The sequence below is a fragment of the Glycine soja genome, chromosome 2 (genome assembly GCF_004193775.1).
Source record: "Glycine soja cultivar W05 chromosome 2, ASM419377v2, whole genome shotgun sequence".
Lineage (NCBI taxonomy): Eukaryota > Viridiplantae > Streptophyta > Magnoliopsida > Fabales > Fabaceae > Glycine > Glycine soja.
In genome coordinates this window covers 8641484-8666160 of record NC_041003.1, presented here as the reverse complement: position 1 = coordinate 8666160, position 24677 = coordinate 8641484, and the positions used below count along the sequence as shown (strand labels likewise).

Genomic DNA, 24677 nt, shown 5'->3' with positions numbered 1-24677 from the left:
AACCTCACAGGGAAATAGTAACACACATATACACATGCATGCACACAAAATTATTCTTCAATCCACATTAAAAAAAAAATGAAAGAAGCATATGAACTCTCTCAATATTTGAAAACAAGAGAAAAGGAAGGCACAAGGAGGTAGAGTAGAGGTTGTAGGACGCGACAGAGGCCTTGTAAGGGTGGCAATATTTGTCAGTAGGTTAGCCACGTTTGTTGGACCGAAACTGTTTGATCACGGACTACACTAACAATACCATATTCACCCCATTATTGGCTTTCTCAATGACCCATCTCTCACCCCATTTGGGTAAAATATTCTCTTCTCTTGAGCACACATGATGTAGTATCGTTTTCGCTTAAAGTAGTGTAACTAACATCTGCCAGTCATTACAGTTTTCACATACTATGTTATCCCTAAAGAAAAAAAAGAAGCCATAGTTAACTACTAACTAAAGTCTAAAGATAGAAATATAACTCCATCAACCTCAGCAAGAGGGAGAGAAAGAAGAAGAAGAATGAGCAGTTTTCAGTTTCACTTGAGAGTTTTGAGTTTGCTGATTTCAGTTTCATACTTGCTGACGTGTTTGGGGAACAATGACATACCTGTCCAGTTGAATGATGATGTTCTTGGCCTAATTGTGTTCAAATCAGACCTTGATGACCCTTCTTCTTATCTTGCTTCATGGAATGAAGATGATGCCAATCCATGTTCATGGCAGTTCGTGCAGTGCAATCCTGAGAGTGGAAGAGTTTCTGAGGTCTCATTGGATGGCTTAGGACTATCTGGGAAGATTGGAAGAGGTCTTGAGAAGTTACAGCATCTAACGGTATTATCCCTTTCTCACAACAGCTTGAGTGGGAGTATTAGCCCATCACTTACTCTTTCCAATAGTCTTGAGAGGCTGAACCTTAGTCACAATGCTCTTTCTGGTTCCATTCCTACTTCTTTTGTGAATATGAATTCAATAAGATTTCTTGATCTTTCAGAGAATTCATTCTCAGGACCAGTCCCTGAGAGTTTTTTTGAGAGCTGTTCTTCTCTTCACCACATTTCTCTAGCTAGGAACATATTTGATGGACCAGTTCCTGGCTCACTGTCTAGATGTTCCTCATTGAATAGCATTAATCTTTCCAATAACCGTTTCTCCGGTAATGTAGACTTCAGTGGGATTTGGTCATTGAACAGGCTTAGGACTTTGGATCTATCCAACAATGCCTTATCAGGGTCTTTACCTAATGGAATTTCATCCATACATAACTTTAAAGAGATCTTATTACAAGGTAACCAGTTTTCAGGTCCATTATCCACTGATATTGGATTCTGCCTGCATCTGAGTAGGTTGGATTTCAGTGATAATCAGTTGAGTGGAGAACTACCTGAGTCACTAGGGATGCTAAGTTCTTTGAGCTATTTCAAGGCATCAAACAATCATTTCAACAGTGAATTCCCTCAATGGATTGGTAACATGACCAATCTGGAGTACCTAGAGCTCTCAAACAATCAGTTCACTGGAAGCATCCCACAGTCAATAGGGGAACTGAGATCACTGACTCACCTGAGCATTTCAAATAACAAGCTTGTTGGAACTATTCCATCATCATTGAGTTCCTGCACAAAGTTATCTGTGGTCCAGCTCAGAGGTAATGGTTTCAATGGCACCATTCCAGAGGCTTTGTTTGGCCTAGGATTGGAGGACATAGACTTGTCCCATAATGGATTGAGTGGCTCAATTCCACCAGGATCAAGCAGGCTCTTGGAAACTCTCACCAACTTGGATCTTTCAGATAACCATCTCCAAGGGAATATCCCTGCAGAAACTGGTCTTCTTTCAAAACTAAGATATTTGAATCTGTCTTGGAATGATCTTCATTCTCAGATGCCTCCAGAATTCGGCCTCCTTCAGAACCTGACGGTTTTGGATCTTCGCAACAGTGCCTTGCACGGTTCAATTCCAGCAGATATATGTGACTCAGGCAATTTAGCTGTCCTCCAACTTGATGGAAATTCATTTGAAGGGAATATTCCGTCCGAGATTGGAAATTGTAGCTCTCTTTACTTGCTGTATGCATCCTATTTCTCAAGCTCTAGTATCATTTTTCTTACACATCTTTTTTGGAAGATACTAATTCCTATCTATTTTTATGCAGGAGTTCGTCTCACAATAATTTGACAGGTTCAATTCCAAAGTCCATGGCAAAGCTAAACAAGCTCAAAATCCTCAAGCTGGAATTTAATGAGCTTAGTGGAGAGATACCAATGGAGCTTGGAATGCTGCAGAGTCTTCTTGCTGTGAACATATCCTACAACAGGCTCACAGGCAGGCTTCCTACAAGTAGCATATTTCAAAACTTGGACAAAAGTTCATTGGAGGGAAACCTGGGTCTTTGCTCACCCTTGTTGAAGGGTCCATGTAAGATGAATGTCCCCAAACCACTAGTGCTTGACCCAAATGCCTATAACAACCAAATAAGTCCTCAAAGGCAAAGAAACGAATCATCCGAGTCTGGCCAGGTCCATCGCCACAGGTTCCTTAGTGTATCTGCTATTGTAGCAATATCTGCATCCTTTGTCATTGTTTTAGGAGTGATTGCTGTTAGCCTACTTAATGTTTCTGTAAGGAGAAGGCTAACATTTGTGGATAATGCTTTGGAAAGCATGTGCTCAAGCTCCTCAAGATCAGGAAGTCCAGCCACAGGAAAGCTTATCCTGTTCGATTCCCATTCCTCACCTGATTGGATCAGCAATCCTGAGTCCTTGCTCAACAAGGCATCTGAGATTGGAGAAGGAGTCTTTGGAACACTCTACAAGGTTCCATTGGGATCACAAGGTAGAATGGTAGCAATCAAGAAGCTTATATCCTCAAACATAATCCAATATCCAGAAGACTTTGATAGGGAAGTTAGAATCCTAGGGAAAGCAAGGCACCCAAATCTAATTGCATTGAAAGGATACTATTGGACTCCTCAATTACAGCTTTTAGTGACCGAGTTTGCCCCAAATGGTAGCTTGCAAGCCAAGCTACATGAAAGGCTTCCTTCAAGTCCTCCTCTTTCTTGGGCTATAAGGTTCAAAATCTTGCTTGGAACAGCAAAGGGGCTTGCTCATTTGCACCACTCTTTCCGTCCGCCGATCATCCACTACAACATAAAGCCAAGTAACATTTTGCTTGACGAAAATTACAATGCCAAGATCTCGGATTTCGGGTTGGCTCGGCTTCTGACAAAGCTGGACAGGCATGTGATGAGCAACAGGTTTCAGAGTGCATTAGGATATGTGGCACCAGAATTAGCATGCCAGAGCTTAAGGGTCAATGAGAAATGTGATGTCTACGGTTTTGGAGTGATGATCCTTGAGCTGGTGACAGGTAGGAGGCCAGTGGAGTATGGAGAAGACAATGTGCTGATACTGAATGACCATGTGAGGGTGTTGCTTGAGCATGGTAATGTGTTGGAGTGTGTGGATCAAAGCATGAGTGAGTATCCAGAAGATGAGGTGTTGCCTGTTCTGAAGCTAGCAATGGTATGCACCTCTCAAATTCCTTCTAGCAGGCCTACTATGGCTGAAGTGGTGCAAATACTGCAGGTCATTAAAACCCCGGTTCCTCAAAGGATGGAAGTGTTTTGATGAGATATGCTTCTCTGTTGAACTAGCTTGACATATAGAAAATCTGTGACTATTGAGATTTTTTTTTCTTCTTTTTCCTTTATGTTCTGTATCCTTTTTAATTTCCTTGGCCATTTGGTTTGTGTGGACTGTTCTTTTATGTACAAGCAGATTTTCCTCGTACAAATGGAAATCACTATCATATAAATCCGTATTTCGCAACTCTTGTTTTCTCTTTTACTGATTTCAGTTTATGCTACAAATGCAAACTACAATATAAACACATGATTAAAAGTAGTCACATTATTCATTGGAAAGGACAAATCTAAAAGTCTTGGGCATGAATATGGTTTTGCGGTGTTATTATTTTTGGATGAATAAGTTTTAGGGAAGTTTCCCCAGTTGAGCAAAATGGAATTCAAGAAATTGTCTTATCAATGTTATTTTTTGCATCTGAGTCGAGCAGCGATTAGAATTGAAACAGAACTTGTATATTTTTGTCGAAGTATTTTTTATGCAGTTTTTCATAGAAACACACGTATAATTTATTATGCGTCTTATATTTTATTTTCATTAATAAATTATTGCACTTCTTTAATAAAGAATAAATTGTATTTGTACTTCATTAAAAAAAAAAAAAAAAAACAGCGCAAACGAGTGCTCAAAATCCACATCCGAGAGATCATCCCGTAAAATATTCAGAAAAGATGTTAATACAAGTCGTTTTGAATTTTCTTTTTTCTCGAGTGTTTATTCCTTAAATACGCATTCCTCAGCTGAACAGAGCCTGTAGATTTTTTAAAAAATTACTATTGCAAAATGCAAAGCTAACCTGTTTGAAACTATGCACCCAGTAAAAAGAAATAAAGAACTTCTAGTTGTGATTGTTTAGCTGTTAACATTGTAAATTTCTTTCCCTTAATACATAGAGCTCACCAAAGACAAGTAGATTTCCAGATTGATTTAAAATTGAAAAAATTAGTTAAGCCATTAAATCATTAAATGCAATTAAAAATGAACTTAAATCTAAATTATACATTTTCGTTAAAACGTTTTTCATTAGAAAGTGCGAGGATTGGTTTTCCAACGTTAAATCAAAGAGACTTCTTTTTCACCATCAAATTTCTAATCTTACAAAATGTCTTAATAAAAGGTATAAATATTTTCCACAAATAGTTGGTTCATATAACGGGATGCCAAATTTTGTAACATAACTCAAAAGCAGCAAGTGACACCGCATGTATCTCTAAATAACATTATACTGAATACAATTGGATGGGTTCATAAAATAAACAAAAATTGCGTCGCCTTACAAGCATATCCTCTAATATTATACTACCAAATTCGCCATAAAATTCTCATCCTATACGGAAAAGAAATTGGTTCAAACTATCAAAATGACAACAAAAATGGCATTCTCAATCCTCATGCAAAGCCTTCATCAAATAGAGTCTGTTAAAGCTCTGCCCTGACACCCTGCAGAACATGCAACCGAAAATGTAAGGGCGATTAAACTCTATTGGCTAGAGAAGACATACCCATGATGATATAGGAAATAAAATAAAGACAGAAACTTCAAATCGTTAACTCAAGTGTCTTGCTCTGCAAACATGGAAAATAGAGCCTCGTCACCATCAAAATCTAGTCACATACCCATTGATTTGATTGCAGTAGTTGGAAATTTGATTTGTTATGAGGAAGCTCTCCAACCGGGATGGCTCTGGGAGCGGCTTGAAAATTGGATTTGAAGGATCTTCCTCCGGCAAAGGTTCTTCTCCAGCAGCTTTACGAGCCATGTTCTCCGCCCTATTATTACAAAAACCAAAACAGGTGATATGCTAAACCGATAACTCAAAGGAATAAACTTGAAAGATCAAATGGGTAAGTATCCACATTCCACACTTGACAAACTATCCAATAAACCATGAGAAAATAAAACTAGACTCTAAAAAGATTAGATAAACAATATTCAAATACAAGGAATCTCAACTAAAACAAAACCATTAGTTAGCAAAAGCATCCATTCAAATATGTTAAATCATATTTTTAAATCACATAAGACTAATTGCCAATCTATGCATTCTAATAAAAAACATAATGCAGTTATTCATTTGAACAAACACAAGTTCAACTGAACCATACCTTCTCTTTTGAAGCCATGCTTGCTGCTGAGCTTGTTGACGAGACAGGCTCCGATAGTAGAATTGGAACTAAAATAGAAGAAATTTCAGTCAAATACATTCTAAAACAACAACACACTAAATGAAGACCTAAAATAACCTTTTGTTGTTCTAGTGACAAGTCATCCATGCATTCAATCAAAAATTCTGTATTCCTCTCCATTAATGAACTGGTTGACAATTGCAAGCGATCATAATCACACTGCAATGGCACAACAGCATATGTAAACACAAACTAAATATAAAATGACCAAAAGAATCTCTACTAAAGATCATAGATCACCTGGGTGACTGGAGTATCAGGTTCTAGCTCTGTCATAAAGGCACTGATAAGTGCAGAATTTGAAACTTTGATCTGATATAAATTATATATGAAGCATTATCAGAATTAATTACAACCTGAGTAAACAACTTAACAAAAATAATCCAAAGCTAATTAATACACTTCCATACAATAATATGCATGAAAAAGTTATTAATCTTAATGCCAATAGCATGTCTAATTCATTCTTAATTGATGTGTTAACAAATGTGACAGACTATTACCATTCTAATTCACCATGAAAAATATGTTTTACAATCATTTCAAAATTTCAATCACCTTACTTCTTAAGATTTAGTAAGTATAGACATTCCATATTAAAAAAGTTAAGAGAAAAAAAAAAGTAATTCATTATATGAAGGACTATTTGGTCAAACCCACTTAAGAGAAAGGCAAATTTTAGAAAAGCTTACCGGTATTTCCTCAAAGATATCCACCCATGATAAGTTCTTCTCCCTCAATCTATTTCACAAGACAGAAAAATAAGAAATCAAGTGGTTCAACTTAAAGACAAGACATCCAAAAGAAAATTCATACTTCTCTCCAGTAAAATTATTGCTGCGATAGAGTTCCATGAATGAGTCAGAAAGCTTCAAGGCCTTCAGAGCTAGAACACCTTGATCAGACCTTGATGGATCATATATTATGCAAACACAGCGTCTAATATTCTCCTGAAAAACATTGCCAAGTTTGCAACAAATGGTCATTTACCAGATTAGATACTTTTGAAAATATTCTTTTCAGCCAAAAAAACAAAATAGTGCACAAAGTACTGCATCCAATAAACTAATTTTTCTGTTTGAAATATCAGAAATCATCATCAGCAATTTATAGTAAGCAAGATATTCTAATCATCTGGTTACACAAATGTAATTTTGTTCGTCATTCTACCTAGTCTACTCAACTTCCCCTATTTTACAAACAGTTGTTTCTACTTCAAAGCAATATAGTAAGCATGTTTGTAAATTTAGCTAATTTAAAATTCTCAGTTAATACTTAAGAGTAACAGAGGTAACCTTCATCCAACAAATTATGCCAATATCTAACACTCTTGATCAAGAATCAAATACTGCCTCATCATCATTAATTCATAATAGGTGCCCATTCTGAAATTCAAATCCTTGGTGGTGCAGACCACATCCTGTGTTAGCCTGTTGTACCTTCTCAAATCTCAATTTATAGTTTCACAGGTTATTATGTGACTTACTGTAATCACCTCCCAATAATGACCTCACTAGACCCAGGGAGAATAGTTAGGAGAGTCGCAAGCAAAATTAAACTCAGTGCATTTACATTAAATATCAAACTATGGGAGCATTAAGTTTCTTTCCCTAATAAAATATAACTATACAAGATACTAACCAAGAAGCCCCAACTTAAGCAAAATGATTCAAAATAAATAAATAAATTGACACATTCATTACCTGGTAGTTCATAAAGGTTTCAATAAGCTCCACAGTCTGAAAGGAGCCAAGCAATGTAGACTGGTACCTAGATTCAGACAATTATCCCACGTGTTAGAGAAGTTATTACAAAAATCATATAGAACCAAATTTCAATCACACTCATAAAACCAAATAAGTTTAAAACACTTGGGCAGGAATCTCATTTGAAAGGTGGTATTTTCATCTTGCGTACCACCCAACGGTGTTGTTGTCAACATTAACCTCCCTCAGGCACCTCATCATTTCAAGCTGATAATTAGCACCATCAGCTTCAATTTCCTCATCCTCTTCCCTCATCTGCAATTTTTAGTAACAGAAACAACGATAACTTTAGGAAGGAAATGTTAATGGATTAAAAAATGGAGAAACAAAAGAAAAAGAAAGGCGATAACATACTGGAAAGGGGAAGCAGTTGGTAACTTCAAGAACACTGCCAACATCCAACCCAAGAAGTTGTCCAGTGACTAAAGAAGGCGAGTGGTCCTTACAATGCTTAATTATCTTCAGAATAACCTATTCAAACAAGGGAAAACAGCACCCTGATTAGTGTCAGTATTTTCTTCACTTTGCAAAAAATTACTGAATGTTGTCTCACAAACGGGGACCTGCCACAAAAACTTTACAAACTTCTTCTATGGTCCAATGTTAACAAACAGAGAGGTACACATAAAACATGAAACCTAGCTAGAACAAGATCCCCATCAGCATAATAGACTATAACGTTAAATGTTACTTAAATGTTGCAATTTCAAAATCCTATATAATTGGTGAAAACAGGTATAGATTAGACTGATGCGAAAACAAATTGAGGCTTAACAATGGACCCTACAAAATTAACCCCATGTAAAGGTAAAATTGTGCAGCAGTGGAGCAATTGAAGTTTGGAAATCATAGAATTGATACCAGTCCTTCAATCTGAACGACTCTGAGAGGCGGCGCGGCCTCCTCTGTAGCGGCGACTTGGAGAAAAGATCTAGCAGGAGCTGCACGCATAAATCGAGACATCATTCAGTGTGTGAAAAAAATAAAAAATAAACCCTAATTTGGTGGAGATTGTAGGGAGCGTAAACGTAAACATACTGGTGGTGGTAGCCATGTTTTGAATCAATGGAAAGGAGCGAAGAATCTGCGATGGTGTTTGAAGGAGGAAGAAACCCTAACGCCGGAGCAAGAGGACGGGGTTTTGCTTACAATTGGGCTCAAATAGTCCACACCTAAAATTACTGTTAGCCCAATTTTTCATTTTAAAATATATAATATAAGTGCAAAAATATGATTATGAGGGAAAAACAGATCCAGAAAACGATGAAAGAAGAAAAGGGATTAAAGTTTATGCGTTTTAAAATAAGAGGAAAAAAAACAAAATTTTATTTTATTCAATGTTCATGCAAATCTAATAACAGATTAGATAATATTGATATATCATTTTGTCCAGTATTTCATATGATTTAGATAATAATATGATTAAATATAAATTATGTTCAAATGATAAATTTATTTCTTCGTTAAAATTATAATTTCTCTGAAAAGTAATTTTTAACTTACTTTTTTAGTTTTTAAAAAATATAAAGAAAAATATAATTATAACCATATTATGCAAAATTAAATTTCATTTATGCAATTATTTTTCTTAATTTTTAAAAAAAATGGACTTAAGAGGAGTAAAATATTTTTTTAATAAAAAAGACTAGTTTAGTTATTGAGTACAATGCATATTTTGATGTAAATTTTCTATTACATACATATAACACAATGTAAAGTTTATGTTGTGCTAAAAACTTTCAAAATAAAAATAATCTAACATAAACTTAGTTACATTGTGTATTTTGAATTTACACCTCTCACTTTTTTTGACAGAACAAAAAAAAGTTTCCATTGTGTTAGATTATTTTTAACATAGTGAATATAAGCTCGTTGTCTTAATTATTAAGAAAAACGCAATGGAAAACTTGTTTCTGCCGTGTTAAAAAAATTATCACAACAGAAACTTTTTTTGTCGAAATATTTTGGTAAAAAAAACAAAAGCAAAAAGATGGGATTTAAATAGGAATGCGGGGTTGCCAATAGCAATTGCCTAAATGTATTGATCAAATAGACCTTAATATTTTATTTTCTTTCTTTTGTTGGATTGACTCAAGTAGAAGCCCAAGAATGAGTAAGTGGTGTTAGGTGGGATCTAAGTGCACTTGGGTGATTTTTTTTTTCTTTCAAAATCAATATAACTAAAATTTATTAAATAAAAAAACTCAACAAAATTCACTTAGGTGATTTTTCTTCTTCTTTCAAATTCATCTAACCTAGTATATGTGTAACACCTTTTTTTTTCCTATTTTCTTTTAATTGCAAAAATAAATATCTAAATAATTATAATTTTATTATATTTTTGTTTGTCACTATTTTTAGTTGATAGTTTTAATATTTATGTTTTCAATTATATTTGAGTCAAGCTAAAATACTGAAAACAAATTATAACTAATTATTTTTAAAAAAAAATATCATGGATTTAGAAAAAATAAATTTGTGAGCTCAAATATTAAAATTATTATTAAAAACTGCACAAATTATTATATGTGTATGAAAATAATTAATTATAATTAAATTAAACCATTAGAAGAGTGTTAAATTAAAGTAAATGATAAAGTGAAGATTAAATTGAATTAATTAAATAATTAGACTAACAAGAAGCTAGTTGGATTGAGAGAGATTATTTTTATTCTTTGGCTTCTAGAATGCCAAACCATGTAAGCTAATAATACATGTCGAATTTACAGTTAAAAATATTACATCCTCCATTCTAAAGCAAATCCAACAAATAAAAAATTAAAAAATATATATATAAAAATAAAAGTCTTAATCTATTGATAAAATTACTTTTGATCGAACATAATAATTTAGAACCAAACATGTTCATAGTTGTTGTAAGATGAGTATCATATTTTTCTCATCTCTCTTTTTCATGCCTCTGCTGGGCCACGAAAATCTCTCCAAAGCCCTAGTCATTGGGGAGCTTTCTCTTGTCTCTTGGTTGGGCTGGTCATTTTTCTTTCTCTTTCCCTGAAGCACAACTAATACAAACTTTTTTTTGTTTTTTCTCAGCAACTAATAGAAACTTGTAATTTGTAAATAAATGCTTACGACTTGTTGAAAAATAAATCCATTGAACTGGGTTACCTATTTACTACTACCCAAGCAACGTGTCCCCCTGTATTTTGGTGCCGTTTTGTCTTAGTGCTGCTTAGCTTAAATGAGTTTTAATTCTGATTAGACCTCATTAGGTCATATCCTACTGTTACAGTCTGCAATTCCTGAAATTGGGAGGATGCCTTGGGGAGCTTGACTTTTCTTTTGTTACTTTTGTGCTGTCTTTTGTGTTGTCTTTTTAAAATTATGTAGTTTTAATTATTTTTAAAATTAAATATTAATATAACTGTTATGTATTATTTTCGTGGAATAACACAGGGACAGAATGAAAATGAATAAAGAGAAGTCAAATTCAATGTTTTGGTCTCCAATATTAACTTGTGGGACATAAAATTCTTTTTCACAATTGGATTTTTTTAGTAGGAGAGAACAAAATACAATAGGTTTGTGGAACTCATATTAGTGATTGGAGACAATTCAATCCCGTGGAATATGTTTGGTTTAGAGAAAAAATATATATAATAGAAAAGAGATAATTTTTTTAAAAAAATAGTAATAAAATGATATGTGATTATGTTGCTTATTTTAAGGAAGATAGTTGACAAATAAAATAAAATAATACTACTATTGTATAGTTATTTAGTAGGTATAAAATGAGAAGTTAAATGGTTAGACCCATAAACTGATTACTTATATATTTCTAAAATATCATCTGCACCAAACTCTTTCCTGTCTTTTTTATTTTTAACCAAAATTGAATTAAAGGAAGAAATTGAATTAAAAAAACTAATTTAACCAAAATAAAATATGTTTATGGACACATACGAGACGCCAAGCAACATGTCAATGTTTCTTCGTTATCGCTTTCTTTCTTTCACCAAATATTTTATATACTGCACTGTCCTTATTCCTTCTTCTCCAATCTCCATTGTTGATATTCTCTTCTTCCTTCGTTCCTTCCAATGGATTCTTCGATCTCTCACTTCAGAGCCTCCGCGAATTCCTTCCTCTCCCAATACGAACCTCTCGCTTTGCTTCTCGCTCCTCTCCTCTCTCTCCTCTTCGCCCTCGCTCTCCGCTCCTTCTTCCACCTCCTCTCCGAGAACGGACTCAAAGCCACGCTCCTAGGGTTTCTCATTAACTCCTTCAAGTACAACACATCACTCCATGCAATGTTATTATTTGCCAATTGCTCTTTTCAATATCGTTCCTTAACTAATTTGTGATCCCTGTTTCGATTCTCAGATTGGTCCCAGGTGTGAAGAGATACATAGATGCCGAAAAACAAAAGGTCAGAGGTGTATTGTAATTCTCTTTTGAATGAGATTCGATTGAACTTTGTTTTTCTTGTCTTGTAAATGGAGTCAACTTCGCATGCATGCCTCAAGCTCTGGTTTTGTTTGTTGTGACTTTTTTTACCTGTGGCAATTAGTCTAATTTGATTCTTGGAGATGGTATATGACTTTCCATGTTCCTTTATTAAATTAGTGGCTAGTTCGGATTTGTCCAACAACATTATTTGTCAATTCCAAAAGAGTTCAATTCATGGTATCATTCTTGTTCCTCAATAGGTAGATGAGTGCTATGATTTGTTTCTGGACCTGAGTGTCAAAAATAGCATTGGGGATTCCTTTTTTAAACAGGCTTCTACTTTTGTTCTTTGTTAATAAATGGGTCATGACCATCAGGTGTACATTGTTTTAACAATTTTCTGCTTTCTGTAAACCATAGATCATCACTGGTGACTGATTTGCTTATTAATCTGGCCATTGAGCTCATAGGTTGTGGATAAGTTGCAATCTGATAGTAAATCTAAAAGAGAAGGTTGGAAAACTGAGTTGCCAAGCACAGGATTAGGGACAACTGTCCTTGAGAAAATGAGAGAGGAGAAAATTAATGACGCAGTTTGGCAAGGCAAATGCTCTGGTACAGTGTATGTTAGTAATTATGGTAAAATATTCAATTCTGATAAAATTTGTACTTGGGATGGTCCCGCCCCCCATCCATTTGTGTGTACTACTTAGGGATGACGAGTTCTGTATTGTTTTCTAAATGTATTTATTGTTTATGTCTTGCAGCTACATTGGAGGAAGTGAATCTGATGGACATTTTTCTCTGATAAATGAGGCATGTTCAATGTTAGTAAGACATGACAGAGTTTTCAGTTGTATTTTATGTTTTTGTTAATATGAACTGATTAACAATTATATCATTTTACTTTGTAATATTCTTGTGGATGGATTTTTGCATAGATCAGTGGTTTTGAAACTGATTAAAATGTACCTGAGATCATTTGCTTTAGGAGCTGGGGGCATCCCACTGTTGAGTACTATTATCAGATTATGTATTTTTCCTCAACATTAATCTGGTTTCTGACTCTGATCTTGGCATTGTTGGAAGTTTTCCTATTTGTTTGAACTTGAAAATATTCAAAAGCATGCCTATGGTTAAGACTTTCAGTTTTTCCAAACAAAAATAAACTGTTTCAAAATTAAGTTTTGGCATCAATTAATGTTGAGGCACTGAAATGACTGGCAGTGTAGAGAATTTTACATCCAATTGGGATTTGGGATATTGTTTAAGGTCATATCAATGCTCCTTAGCTGGGTTGCTGATATTGCTCTATGCTGTTGCATGTATTCAACAATTCATATTGATGACATTTCAGGTTTGCACATACCAATCCCCTGCATTTGGATGTATTCAAGAGTGTTGCACGCTTTGAGGCAGAAGTGGTTGCAATGACAGCAGCACTTCTTGGAAGTAAGGAAAAAAGTTCTGGAGGACAAATATGTGGCAACATGACATCCGGCGGGACTGAAAGTATATTATTAGCTGTCAAATCATCTCGTGACTATATGAAATCTAAGAAAGGAATTACAAGACCTGAAATGTATGCCACCAATATTAATTCATTATTATATATTTGGTAAAATATTTTTTAATATATTTTCAAACCACTAAATTATAGGATTATTCCCGAGTCTGGACACTCAGCATATGACAAGGCTGCACAGTATTTTAATATCAAATTATGGCGTGCACCAGTTAACAAGAATTTTCAAGCAGATGCGAAAGCTATTCGACGTCACATTAACAAAAATACCATCTTGGTATGAAGTTTTTCTTTTTCATTTAAAAGATTCAAATATCTTGCTATAGGATTTTATATGTATGCAAACTGCTAATAACTTGAATTCTTGTTGTCAAATGAAATTGACTGTCATGATAAATTAGATTGTTGGATCTGCTCCTGGGTTTCCTCATGGAGTAATTGACCCCATCGAAGTAAGTTTTTCATTTTTTTAAATCTAATGCTGAAAAAGAATATAAGTTCAACTTGCTTGCTGTATTACCATAATGCAGATAATTTGGCAATTTCTTACGTAGGAACTTGGTCATCTGGCATCAAGCTTTGGTATTTGTTTCCATGTGGACCTTTGCCTTGGTGGCTTTGTACTACCATTTGCTCGTGAGCTTGGGTATAGTTGGCATGACTTATTTTATATTACTGATTACTGAACCATCATTCAGTGCCGTTGCCTTTTTAGTTATACTTTTGGCCTTGCTTTTTACCTTTTTCATTGTTTTAGGTGCTATGCTTTTATATTTGAATCTGATCTTTGGCACCGAATCCATCAATATATTAGGCCTTTTCTTCTTTCTTTGGTAATATATTTCATTTTTTTTAAATACACGAATTTTTCAATATATCTCTATTTGCAACTGCAAGTCTTATTGTTTGTTTTGGGATTATGTTGCTAGCATAGTATTCTCTTCAGCTTCTATTGGGCCAGTGTTAATGTTTTGATGATTGATGATTATTTTAATTGTATAACACATGCAATTGCCCTACCCACACACAATGAGAAAAGAGGCTCTGTTATATTGGAAATCATATGTAGCTCTTGTTGTAACTTTTTGTTAAATGTCAGTACCAATTTAAGTATTTCATGTTCAACCTTTTTCTTCCCAGGTACCACATTCCACCTTTTGATTTTTCTGTTAAAGGGGTTTCTTCAATATCAGTTGATGTACATAAATACGGTTTAGCTCCCAAAGGAACAAGTGTAGTTCTTTATAGAAACCATGAAATCAGAAAGGTAAGGCAATGATTTACTCAAAAAGTTTTTGGCAGTAACTGATGAATTATTTAGTGTTTAGTTTATAGCTGAATTCCAAATTGGTTATATAATTATTTTTAAGATTCATTTTTGCATCTTCTTCAAAACATCTCACAGAATATGACATGTTCTAATCTTCAGCATGTATAATTTCTTTCATACTCTTTTTTTCTTTCCTTGAGTTGATATCCATCAATGCTATGAAAATAACAATTTAAAATATCATATTTGATTACTGGTGTTTCTACTTGATGACTCAAGTTTTTTTTCTGGTCAAAGTGTCATTTTATTATACAGATAATATGTTGCATTCCTAGAATCTGAATTATTATTTCTCTTGGCTCTTGCACATAGCATGATAGATATCCCAGGCCATACATGCAAATGGTCTCAGTTCAAGAGTTCTTCATCTCTTTCTGTTTGGAAATCATGAAGAGTTGGTAGATGAAACATTCTTGCATATTTTTCTACTTAAAGTATAGTAGGATACTATTGGAGATAAAAACTTTCTTTTGCTTAATACACTTATAGAGACTGGAGATAGAAGATGAATTGTATAACATGGCAAGTCCTTGTACTCATAAACATTAAATCAATTATCAATATCTGAAATTTTAAGTACATCATTTTTTACTTGGATATTTCTTAAAATCACCCCTCTCATAGTGCACCTCAGATCCAACTCTTATTATTTTATTGGAATAATAAAAATTTCAAGTTTACAACCCTTTTAAACAAATGAAATTTCATTTATAGGAAAGCCTGTTAACAGAAAGTGTTTTGTTTGTGTGGGATAGTTTCTCTGAATGTGTAATCTGAAAAACTACTCAAGAAAGTGTAGAGATTAGGTACTAGGTAATCTTGGCGCATTCTATAGGTTTTGTTTTCCGCTTGTGTTCCTTCCTGTTTGTTGTATGGATATTTTCTTCTTCCCTTGGTCAAATTTTTCCTCTTTTTTTCTATCTAATATTTTTTTCCTATTAAAAGAAGACATTCCAACAATATATCCTAATTATCTTTTATGTGTATTCCTCCTGCCATCCCTTTCATTTCTATTTTATAGATTACCTTCTTGCAACATGCCTTTCTGTTATTGGAAAATTGGGTGTTGATTTACTTGCAGCTGATTACTAATGTATTTTCTTTCTGTCTTCTGGACTCTACAGCATCAATTTGTTGCTGGTAAGTTTATTATTTGTTTCTGATAAATGTTATGTCTTGGGTAGTTGGGGTTATCTTTATATTGTGCATGTGCTGTGCATGCATATAATAGGGATGATCTTGTATAAAAATATTATAAAATGTCCAGGCTTATTATTAGTTTCCTTTCTTTGAATTGTTTACATGACAATCTGCAAGGAAAGGGGAAGATGATAAGTAGTGACATAAACTTTATAGTTTAGACAAGAGCTAGTCTTTATTTTTATAGTTCTGTGGTGGGAATGTTTTGTCTCTTACTGGTAATAATTCCGATACAATGTTTTCTTTTTCTTTTTTGTAAACTAATTAGTGTCAATGTCGCAGTTACCGAATGGTCTGGTGGGTTGTATGTGTCTCCAACCATAGCTGGAAGCAGGCCTGGAAGTCTTATTGCTGGTGCATGGGCAGCGATGATGTCTCTAGGGAAAGAAGGTTATTGTCCACGACCTCTCTGTTCTGCCTTTGAAATAATGATTTGATTTCCCTTTCTGCTAACTCTGATGCCTAATTTATGATCTGGTTTATTTTCAGGTTACTTGAAAAATACAAAAGCAATTATGGAAGGGTCAAGAAGAATACAGAAAGGGTGAGATACTGTGTCTCTTTCTTTCTGTATTTACTCTAATGTTGTGCCTTATATAATTTTTTTGAAAGTAATGATTATGTTATATCTGTAGCATAGAGGAGATTGCTGAGTTGTTTATTGTTGGAAAACCTGACATGACGATAGTGGCTTTTGGATCTGCTGTTCTGGATATATTCGAAGTCAATGATGTTATGTCATCCAAAGGGTGGCATTTGAATGCATTACAGAGACCCAACAGGTAGGGCTTTTAGATTGGGGGGACACTGTCCAGTGTTTTCTGGATTAAACTAACTGCTAGTGCTTGATGGTCACTTTTAAGAAACTGAAGATATTTTAATCTGTGCTTGAATCAGCATCCATATCTGTGTGACCCTGCAACATGTGCCAATTGTTGAAGACTTTCTCAATGATTTGAAGGAATCTGTGAAAACTGTAAGTTCTTTACTTACGTAGAATCCTAGTTATAAATGAATAATTTATTTCGAGACTATGGCCTAAGATACTCTCTCCAGGCCACCAGCAGAGGGTGGTTGCAGGGGTATGGCAGTTGATGTAACAGTTCACTTGTTGATACAATACCACTGGCTTAATTCGATTCGTATTTTCTGTTTCACTCTTTTCTTTCTTTCCAATTCCAGGTGAAAGCAAATCCAGGTCCAATAAGTGGAGGCCTAGCACCTATATATGGTGCCGCAGGGAAGATGCCAGATAGAGGCATGGTCCAGGAATTGCTGGTAGATTATATGGATGGTACCTGCTAATGGCGTTCAACATTTGTACCAGACTTTTCAGGAAACATGTACTGTAGTGGACCTTTACTTTGATAATATTCCATTTTATAGTGCATTCTTTCATATTGGGGAGAAAACTAAAGACTACTAATAAGGCCTTGTTTGTTTGTGTGTGTATGCTCTTGTACGTTGAAGAGGCCACTTCGTTTTATATTCATATCTAAGCATTATCATGGGTGGTGGGGGGACATTGGGGACAGTAATACTTCTGAAACTCCCAGAACAAAAATAATGCACATGAGATTGATTGTACAAAAACAAAATGTACGTGTGTTTGATAATCATCATAAAAATAAGGGTAAAAATCAGGGTTACAGACTTAACAGGCCAGTGTAATTATAAGTAATACTTGAATCTGGTCTGTTAAGTTTGCAGACTTAACAAATTTTATCTGCAAGTTCATGGGTAGTTCTTATAAGACAAAATTAATTTTAAAATAAAAATTATACATATTGAATATTTGAGTTGAGAGTTGAGACTTCATAGCCTCCCCTTTCAAACCCTTACTCCATTGCATGCCTCCCCTTCCAAACCCTTACTCCATTTCGTGCCTCGCCTTTCCCAACCCTCATTTTGTCGTGTGTCTCTTTCCTTGACCCTCACTTCACTACATGTCTACTTCCCCGATCCTCATTTTGTCGCGTGTCTCTTTTCTGACCCTCACTCCACTATGAGACCTATGACATCACTTTCTCTTCCTTGGCTCATGCGTGACCTCCCTACCTTGGTCAGCACCGCATCACATTTCCCTTACCTCGACCAAACATCACACGAGAAGTTCACTTCCTCCTCCTTGATTCATGTGTATCACCTCTCTCTACTCGTCGCACTTCTTTCTTGCACGTTGCACTTTCCTATGCCATTGTGCCTCCTATTGTGTTGTGCCTTTCTCTTGCTTGTAGTCGTGTCAAACAACAAAAAACATATTGTTATTTTTAAAAAAATTATTAATTGAACCTGTGAATTGGTCCATTTATCTGCAGGCTTGAGGACCGGATATAAATTTAAAAAAAGTCCATTTATTTTGCGGAACAAATTTATGCAGTCCACTTAAAATACAGGTTTCAAGGCTCGAGTCTTAAATGGACCCGGCCAACCATTACACCCACCCCTACTTATTTATGTCTTCACACTTATAGTTGTATGTTCCCTCTTTTTTTAGCTTTCCTTATTCCTCTCTTCTAAGGGTCTCTCCTTCTCTTTCTCTTTCTCCTCCTCTCTTTTCTTTTGCACCCTTTAGTTTCTCACCAATCTTTATCCTCATCCACTAGCAAATGTATTTTAGCCGTAAGATACAAATTTAGGCTTTTATTAGTATTTTTTCTTGTTAAAAGATATTTTTTTAGTCACATTAATTATATTGAAATCAAAATACAAATATATTTTTTGTCAACAAGTCATTGGAGTGATCGAGCTAAGGTGCTAGAAGCTGGAGTAGGCAACGCTTGACTTGGTTTTCATAGCTAAGCGTGATTGTTAATATTTTCAATCTCTCCCTATAGACTATATTAGTTAGAACTAACATGTTAATTCGAGCAATTCTACATTGATCAAACTAGGCTAGAAACTTTTAATTATTGTAAAACAAAATGAGTAAACTACTAATTTCATCCTTGAAGTATTATCCTCCTAAGTGCTCCACAAAGCAACAATTTTTTTATTATGAAGTTCTTGAAATATTAAAAATCATGTTTAATAGTCTTTCTAAATACTTAAAAAAAAACTTCAGTATGATCGTTAAACTTTACTCGAATACGTCAACTTACAAGGTTAATTAAGTGATGAATATTTAACATATAAGAGGTTATTTAAATATTTTTATTACCTTAAAACTATTTAAGAGAAGGGGTAATAATTTGTAGACAAATTTGGTAATTTTTTTTACAAAAAAAAAATTGGTAGTTTATTCAATACAAAATCATAAAAAGCTATTAATCATATCGAAAATTGCAGTATGATGACATATATATAGTTTATTGATGAAATATCTTGAACTTAAACTCAAATTCTTCAGTAGTAAAGTCCTTAAAAGCAATACTATATTTGTTTTAATTAAATGTGTTATTTTCTGTTTAACAATAATATGAATATCTACTCCTGTATTTGTTTTTTTCAACCAAAAAGATAATATGATTAATAAAAAAATGGATGATACTAGTTAAAAAAATAGACTTAAAGACAAAAGGAGAAGGAAAGGGAGAGACATTCCCCATAATTACAAAAATATTAATGCCTCAATGCTAACATAAATATAAAATAACCATAGAAAGATAGACCTCTTAAAGACTCTAATAGCCATCAATAATGCCAAGACAACAAGACCACCACATTTTTTTAATTAAGCATTTTTAATATTTACTTTTTCCTCTCTTGAGAACATTTTCAATATTATCTATACAACATACATATTTCAATACTATTTTTTTAGATTTGAATTACTACTATTGGCAATTTGGTATCAGTTAAATGAGTGAAATATTATTGTCCCCCACTCCCCCCTAGGAATCTATCACGTGGAATGCCATGGTCGCATAATCGAAGAAGGCTAAATGTAGAGTCGAGAATATGAAGTATGAACATGAAATAAACTAGAAGTCGAGGAATATTATCTCACCAACCATTGGTCATGAAACTCCCAGAACCCGTAATAATGTAAATGCAATTATTACGTTTCTTATTTTTCTTATTCGTATTTTTAGAAAAGAATGTTTCTAGATCTATATTTACTCGTGTAGTAATTTTTGCATGCCTCTATAACTTCTAAAATTATATTTAAATTATAGCAGAGAAAATTTGCAAATATTATTAAATAAAATTGTCTTTTAGATTTGAGTTTTAAGCGAACTACGGCTTTCTTTCTGACGCATAAAAAAACGAACTACAGCTAATATTTTTTAGATATGATCGTATTTGTAAGTGGACTATATAAGAAGAATAAGTGAGAGAGGAAAAAACTAAAATATGTCATTTTTCACCGTTGATCTTTTACTTATCGACTTTTACGACCATTGCCAAAACATTGTTTGAAATAAGAATTTACATAAAGTAATTAAACATGGTTGAGGAATTATTGTATCTCACTGTCAAATGATATATATATAGCTTTGGTTGGTTTAAGAAGAAAAGAGTCCAAGTGAGGCAAATTTTAACTATTGCATTACGCGTGGATGGTTGTCACGCGTCACAAAATATATCTATCGTCAATATCGTTTCATTCGAATCTTAAAAATATATAAGGTTAATAACTTCATCCAACAGATCGAATCACAAAGAACACTAGGGACACTATTTAGATCGGGTCGTGCAACATTACTACTGTGCCATAATCTGCCAACATATATGCCCTAGTTGCGTTCTCCACTTTTCTAGATGCACTCACTTACAACTCACAAGTGAATCTGTGGGTCAAATAATCAAATTGCAATACTCTCGAAAGCAATAGCCCTGTTTTTTATAAGAAAAGTTACTGTCAACATTTTACATTGGCTAGCTATATTAGTCAAAATATACCTTGTGCTAGTTGCAACGACTTGAATAAATTTGTTTCTTTGGATTTTGGGTTTTCTTATTTATAAAGTAAGTAAAGATAAAGTATGTTATCTTAACTGTTAATGTTAATGAGAAATCAATAGTTAACATTCTAATATATTTATGATTTAATGTTATATCACTTAATAAGATTCATTAGTTATTTTATTCATAGTTGAAATTGTAACATCATAATATTTTCCGCAAATAAATTAAAAAACTTTTTACATTTATGATATATCTAGGTGCTCTCTCTTCCTCTGAAATTTGTTTTCTCTTTTTCCTTTTTCAAAATCCTCTCTTAGCTTTTTCCGCATACACTCAAACATGTTTCATTAAAATGATGATCCTGGATTCATTAACCGTTGGATCATCGTAAAATTTGAACACGAGGTTCGGAACTTATTTCCACATATACCCATTGTTGGAATTTTCAAGATAATGTCCGTGATGGAAGAAATGTCCCTTGCACTGAGCTTTCTCTATTCCCGCATACACCCAAAACCTATCCCAACAAAACTATGATCTCGGATTCATCAACCGTTGGATCGTCATGAAATTTGGACACGACCTTTGAAACTCATTCTCGCACATTCTCACCATCGGGATTTGCAAAATAATGTTTTTGAAGAGAGAAATTAGTCTGACAGTGAAATAGAAGTTATAATCTCTTTTCCTTCTCTTTAGCGCTTGGAAACCCTAACAGAGCAAATAGAGGAAAAGGTTGAGGAATCTCAGGGAACTACTAGAAACGCCACTATCACTACTGGACTACACACACGTGAGCCCGCTTAGAGGTAAGGGATAAGTTATTCACAGTTGACGAATAGTGAGAACATGTATAGGGATCCTTAGAATATCAATTGGAATGAGTTTTTGGGGTGTTTTAACAAATTTTGATTCTATTTTTACAATTATAACTATGAAATATACATGTTTGACAGACCAATTGATGTTCCAATGAAAAATTGTTGTGAAATTGATGTGTTTTTGTGTTGAGTGTGAATCCTAAAAATTGAGTTTTTTTTGTTAACATCAATTGTACTCTAAATAATATTCTCTTTAATTGTGTATTTTATACAAATTATTGTCTTTGTTCTGTATTTTCCCACGATGATGATCAACATGTTATATATATATATATATATATATATATATATATATATATAATAATAATAATAATAAATTAAAGAAAGTTGTAAAGTTAATGTCTAGTAGTATTTTTTTATGTAATTTTATTTTAATTGTTGTAGAAACTCTTTTTGATTGAAAATAATGTAATTTGATTTAGTCTATATGTGTGTGTGTGTGTGTTTTGTGTCATGCAAATATTATTAGTGTGTGATGTGCATATGAGTTATGAGTTATGAGGCGTGATAAATTATTATAATGAGATTATAATATTGTTGTTGAGATTGAACACAAGTGCAAAGTTGAACATGTGTTCATTTTTGAGATACATGTAAACATGTGATGATGGATTGTGACATTATGAAATGTCAAATTGTGTACATGGAATTTGGTTGTGAATAAGTGTGTGGTTAACACTTGATGTAACAATACTTGTGTTGTGAGCTGTGAATTATACAATAACCCGATTGGTGTTTACCTTGAGAAAAATGTTTATGCACAGTGTTAAAGGAAAAATATAGGATTCCTAGTGAGAAACCTTAAATGTTAAATTGTAGCACAATATGTTAAATGTGTTTGAAATACAAGTGTGAGATCGTGAGTATTGTATAATTCATAAGCAGTGTCTGCATGCAAAAATTGTTTTAGGGGTTGGACCTGAATCAGGAAGGTGAGACCCTAACGAATTTTACAGAGTCTAGGTCTTAGTGGTAAAGACACTCGGTTTGAGTGCTCCTTTAAGCCTATATTGATCTCATATGGTTAGAGCATTCTCGCAAAACAGAGTGACCCTAATTGGTCATCTTATGATTTTACTTAGTGAGAATGATCTGACATACCCATTGTGTGGTGTGTCTTGTTATATACTCCTAAGTGTCCCAGAGTAGTTTTTCATTAACATGGTATCACATTGCATATAGGCTTGAATTTTAGTATAATTGTTGCATAACGCTTGTTAATTGTTTATTATGAAATTAATGAGTGTTATTACGTCTTGACTCGAGTGTGTGATTCATGTGTAATGTGATTAGTGATTGAAAAATGAATTTTAAATGATAAAGTGGTGAAGTGACGTAAATTGTATTAAGTTGAGTTATGTTATAAACACTTTCATAATTTATTTTGATTACGTCTTTGTTTATTTATTTGTGTTTGGATTCTATGATGATCTCAAACTTTGTGTTCGTGAGAGCAGATGACTAGGTGAATGACTTTAAAGAACCCCTCGTGCCAGAGGGCACTGGAACATAATGCTCTGATAGGATGTGACATTGGAGCATAAATTGTTATATTAATTGCATGAAGTCTTAAACGATCTTATTTTGAGCCGAGATGATTTTATTATTTATTTGAACATATTCTATTATGATGTCAGAAAAATGAATGTGAACCTTTTACCTTTTGAAATTTTTTTATTTAAATGTGGTTAAAAAACTTTTAATTAATTTCATATTCAAATTAGTTATTTTACTCGCTAAGATGAGCAACTAACTCTAGAAGAGTTAGATCTATTTATTTAAATAAACTTTTTGATATTAATTTTAGGGGTTTGAGTTAAACCTTCTCAATTCTAACACTATTTATTTAGATAGAGTTAGTGTGGAAAAAAATAAATATTGCCAATGACTATACAAGATTATTGTGAGACAAACTTAAGTCGTGTTTAGATAATTCTTTTCATAAATACTTGTAGGAGAAAATAATAAGAAGATAAAATAAGTTGAGTTTCTTATATAAGCTAAAATTAACTTGTGTTCTTAATATTTATAGAAGTTTTTTTTATTTAATTTCTCCAAAATTTAACTTACATAAGTTAATTTTAACTTATGGAGAATTTTAATATATTTTATCTTCTTATTTTTTCCTTTATAAATTTTATATAATTTTGTTTATCTAAACATAATTTTAATAAAATAGATTTGAAGATCAATTTGTCCTTAATTACTCTGCATCCCGAATTGGGTGCTTCCTTGGAAGGTTCCTAATAAATTTTTATATTTATTCCAAAACAGGTAAAGTGTGCAATATCTACTGATAAACAAGCAACAAGTTGAGTTTCCATTGAGTGAGCCAATAAAACTGTAATATATTTTAATAGAAATAGATTCACAAACACATAAAAAAAAAAGTCTCTATATTCAAATTTTTATTATTATTTCTACTGTTCTTTCTCTCATCTAAACTAATAGAACTTTTTTTTTTAATCTTTTCTTATTTTTTATTTATCCAAGTGATGCAACAACAGTTACCAAATCATTATAACCATGTTGGCAGAAAGAGTCAAAGATGTGGATCAAAATATACAAGAATGGGAAAGTACATTTAACTTTCTTCTCGAAAGAGGAGTACGTAGTGAGTCTGAAAACACCATATGGCAACATTGCTAACGACAAATAAAACATACCATATTCCTTTTACGGAGGGAGAGGGTCCCCTGACCTACCATTTGGTGCAGAGTTTATGAATAATGAATTTATCATCACTGCTCCAGAAATAACACAGTACTAACGGTTGCCAAGTGTACTAACTTGGTGTTCTACCAAACCCAACTCACTCTAGTGAACATGGAAAAAAAATGTCAAGAGCATACATTTTTTTTTTCTTTTCAAGATTAAGACATGAC

General features: G+C 33.4%; 3 protein-coding genes across 3 annotated transcripts; 2 read left to right on the top strand and 1 right to left on the bottom strand.

Moving 5' to 3' along the window:
- The first annotated feature begins 154 nt into the window (after nucleotides 1-154).
- On the top strand, nucleotides 155-3828 carry LOC114385653 (probably inactive leucine-rich repeat receptor-like protein kinase At3g28040). Its single transcript, XM_028345659.1, has 2 exons — nucleotides 155-2064; nucleotides 2151-3828. Exons 1-2 carry the CDS (start codon nucleotides 518-520, stop codon nucleotides 3625-3627), a joined length of 3024 nt encoding a protein of 1007 aa, XP_028201460.1. The 5' UTR covers nucleotides 155-517; the 3' UTR covers nucleotides 3628-3828.
- Nucleotides 3829-4782: 954 nt separating this feature from the next.
- Nucleotides 4783-8794, bottom strand: LOC114385645 (eukaryotic translation initiation factor 3 subunit H-like). The gene is made up of 12 exons (XM_028345647.1): nucleotides 8634-8794; nucleotides 8457-8536; nucleotides 7950-8066; nucleotides 7747-7850; nucleotides 7533-7599; nucleotides 6646-6779; nucleotides 6522-6570; nucleotides 6070-6141; nucleotides 5887-5988; nucleotides 5749-5816; nucleotides 5260-5412; nucleotides 4783-5082 (listed from the first exon to the last, which is right to left on the bottom strand). The coding sequence occupies exons 1-12, from the start codon at nucleotides 8647-8649 to the stop codon at nucleotides 5025-5027; spliced, it is 1020 nt and encodes a 339-aa protein (XP_028201448.1). The 5' UTR covers nucleotides 8650-8794; the 3' UTR covers nucleotides 4783-5024.
- Nucleotides 8795-11554: 2760 nt separating this feature from the next.
- Nucleotides 11555-17653, top strand: LOC114385628 (sphingosine-1-phosphate lyase-like). The gene is made up of 15 exons (XM_028345642.1): nucleotides 11555-11844; nucleotides 11940-11985; nucleotides 12476-12627; nucleotides 12773-12832; nucleotides 13363-13587; nucleotides 13666-13807; nucleotides 13932-13982; nucleotides 14085-14176; nucleotides 14671-14797; nucleotides 15985-16000; nucleotides 16343-16450; nucleotides 16550-16604; nucleotides 16696-16842; nucleotides 16958-17036; nucleotides 17243-17653. The coding sequence occupies exons 1-15, from the start codon at nucleotides 11657-11659 to the stop codon at nucleotides 17363-17365; spliced, it is 1611 nt and encodes a 536-aa protein (XP_028201443.1). The 5' UTR covers nucleotides 11555-11656; the 3' UTR covers nucleotides 17366-17653.
- Nucleotides 17654-24677: the final 7024 nt, after the last annotated feature.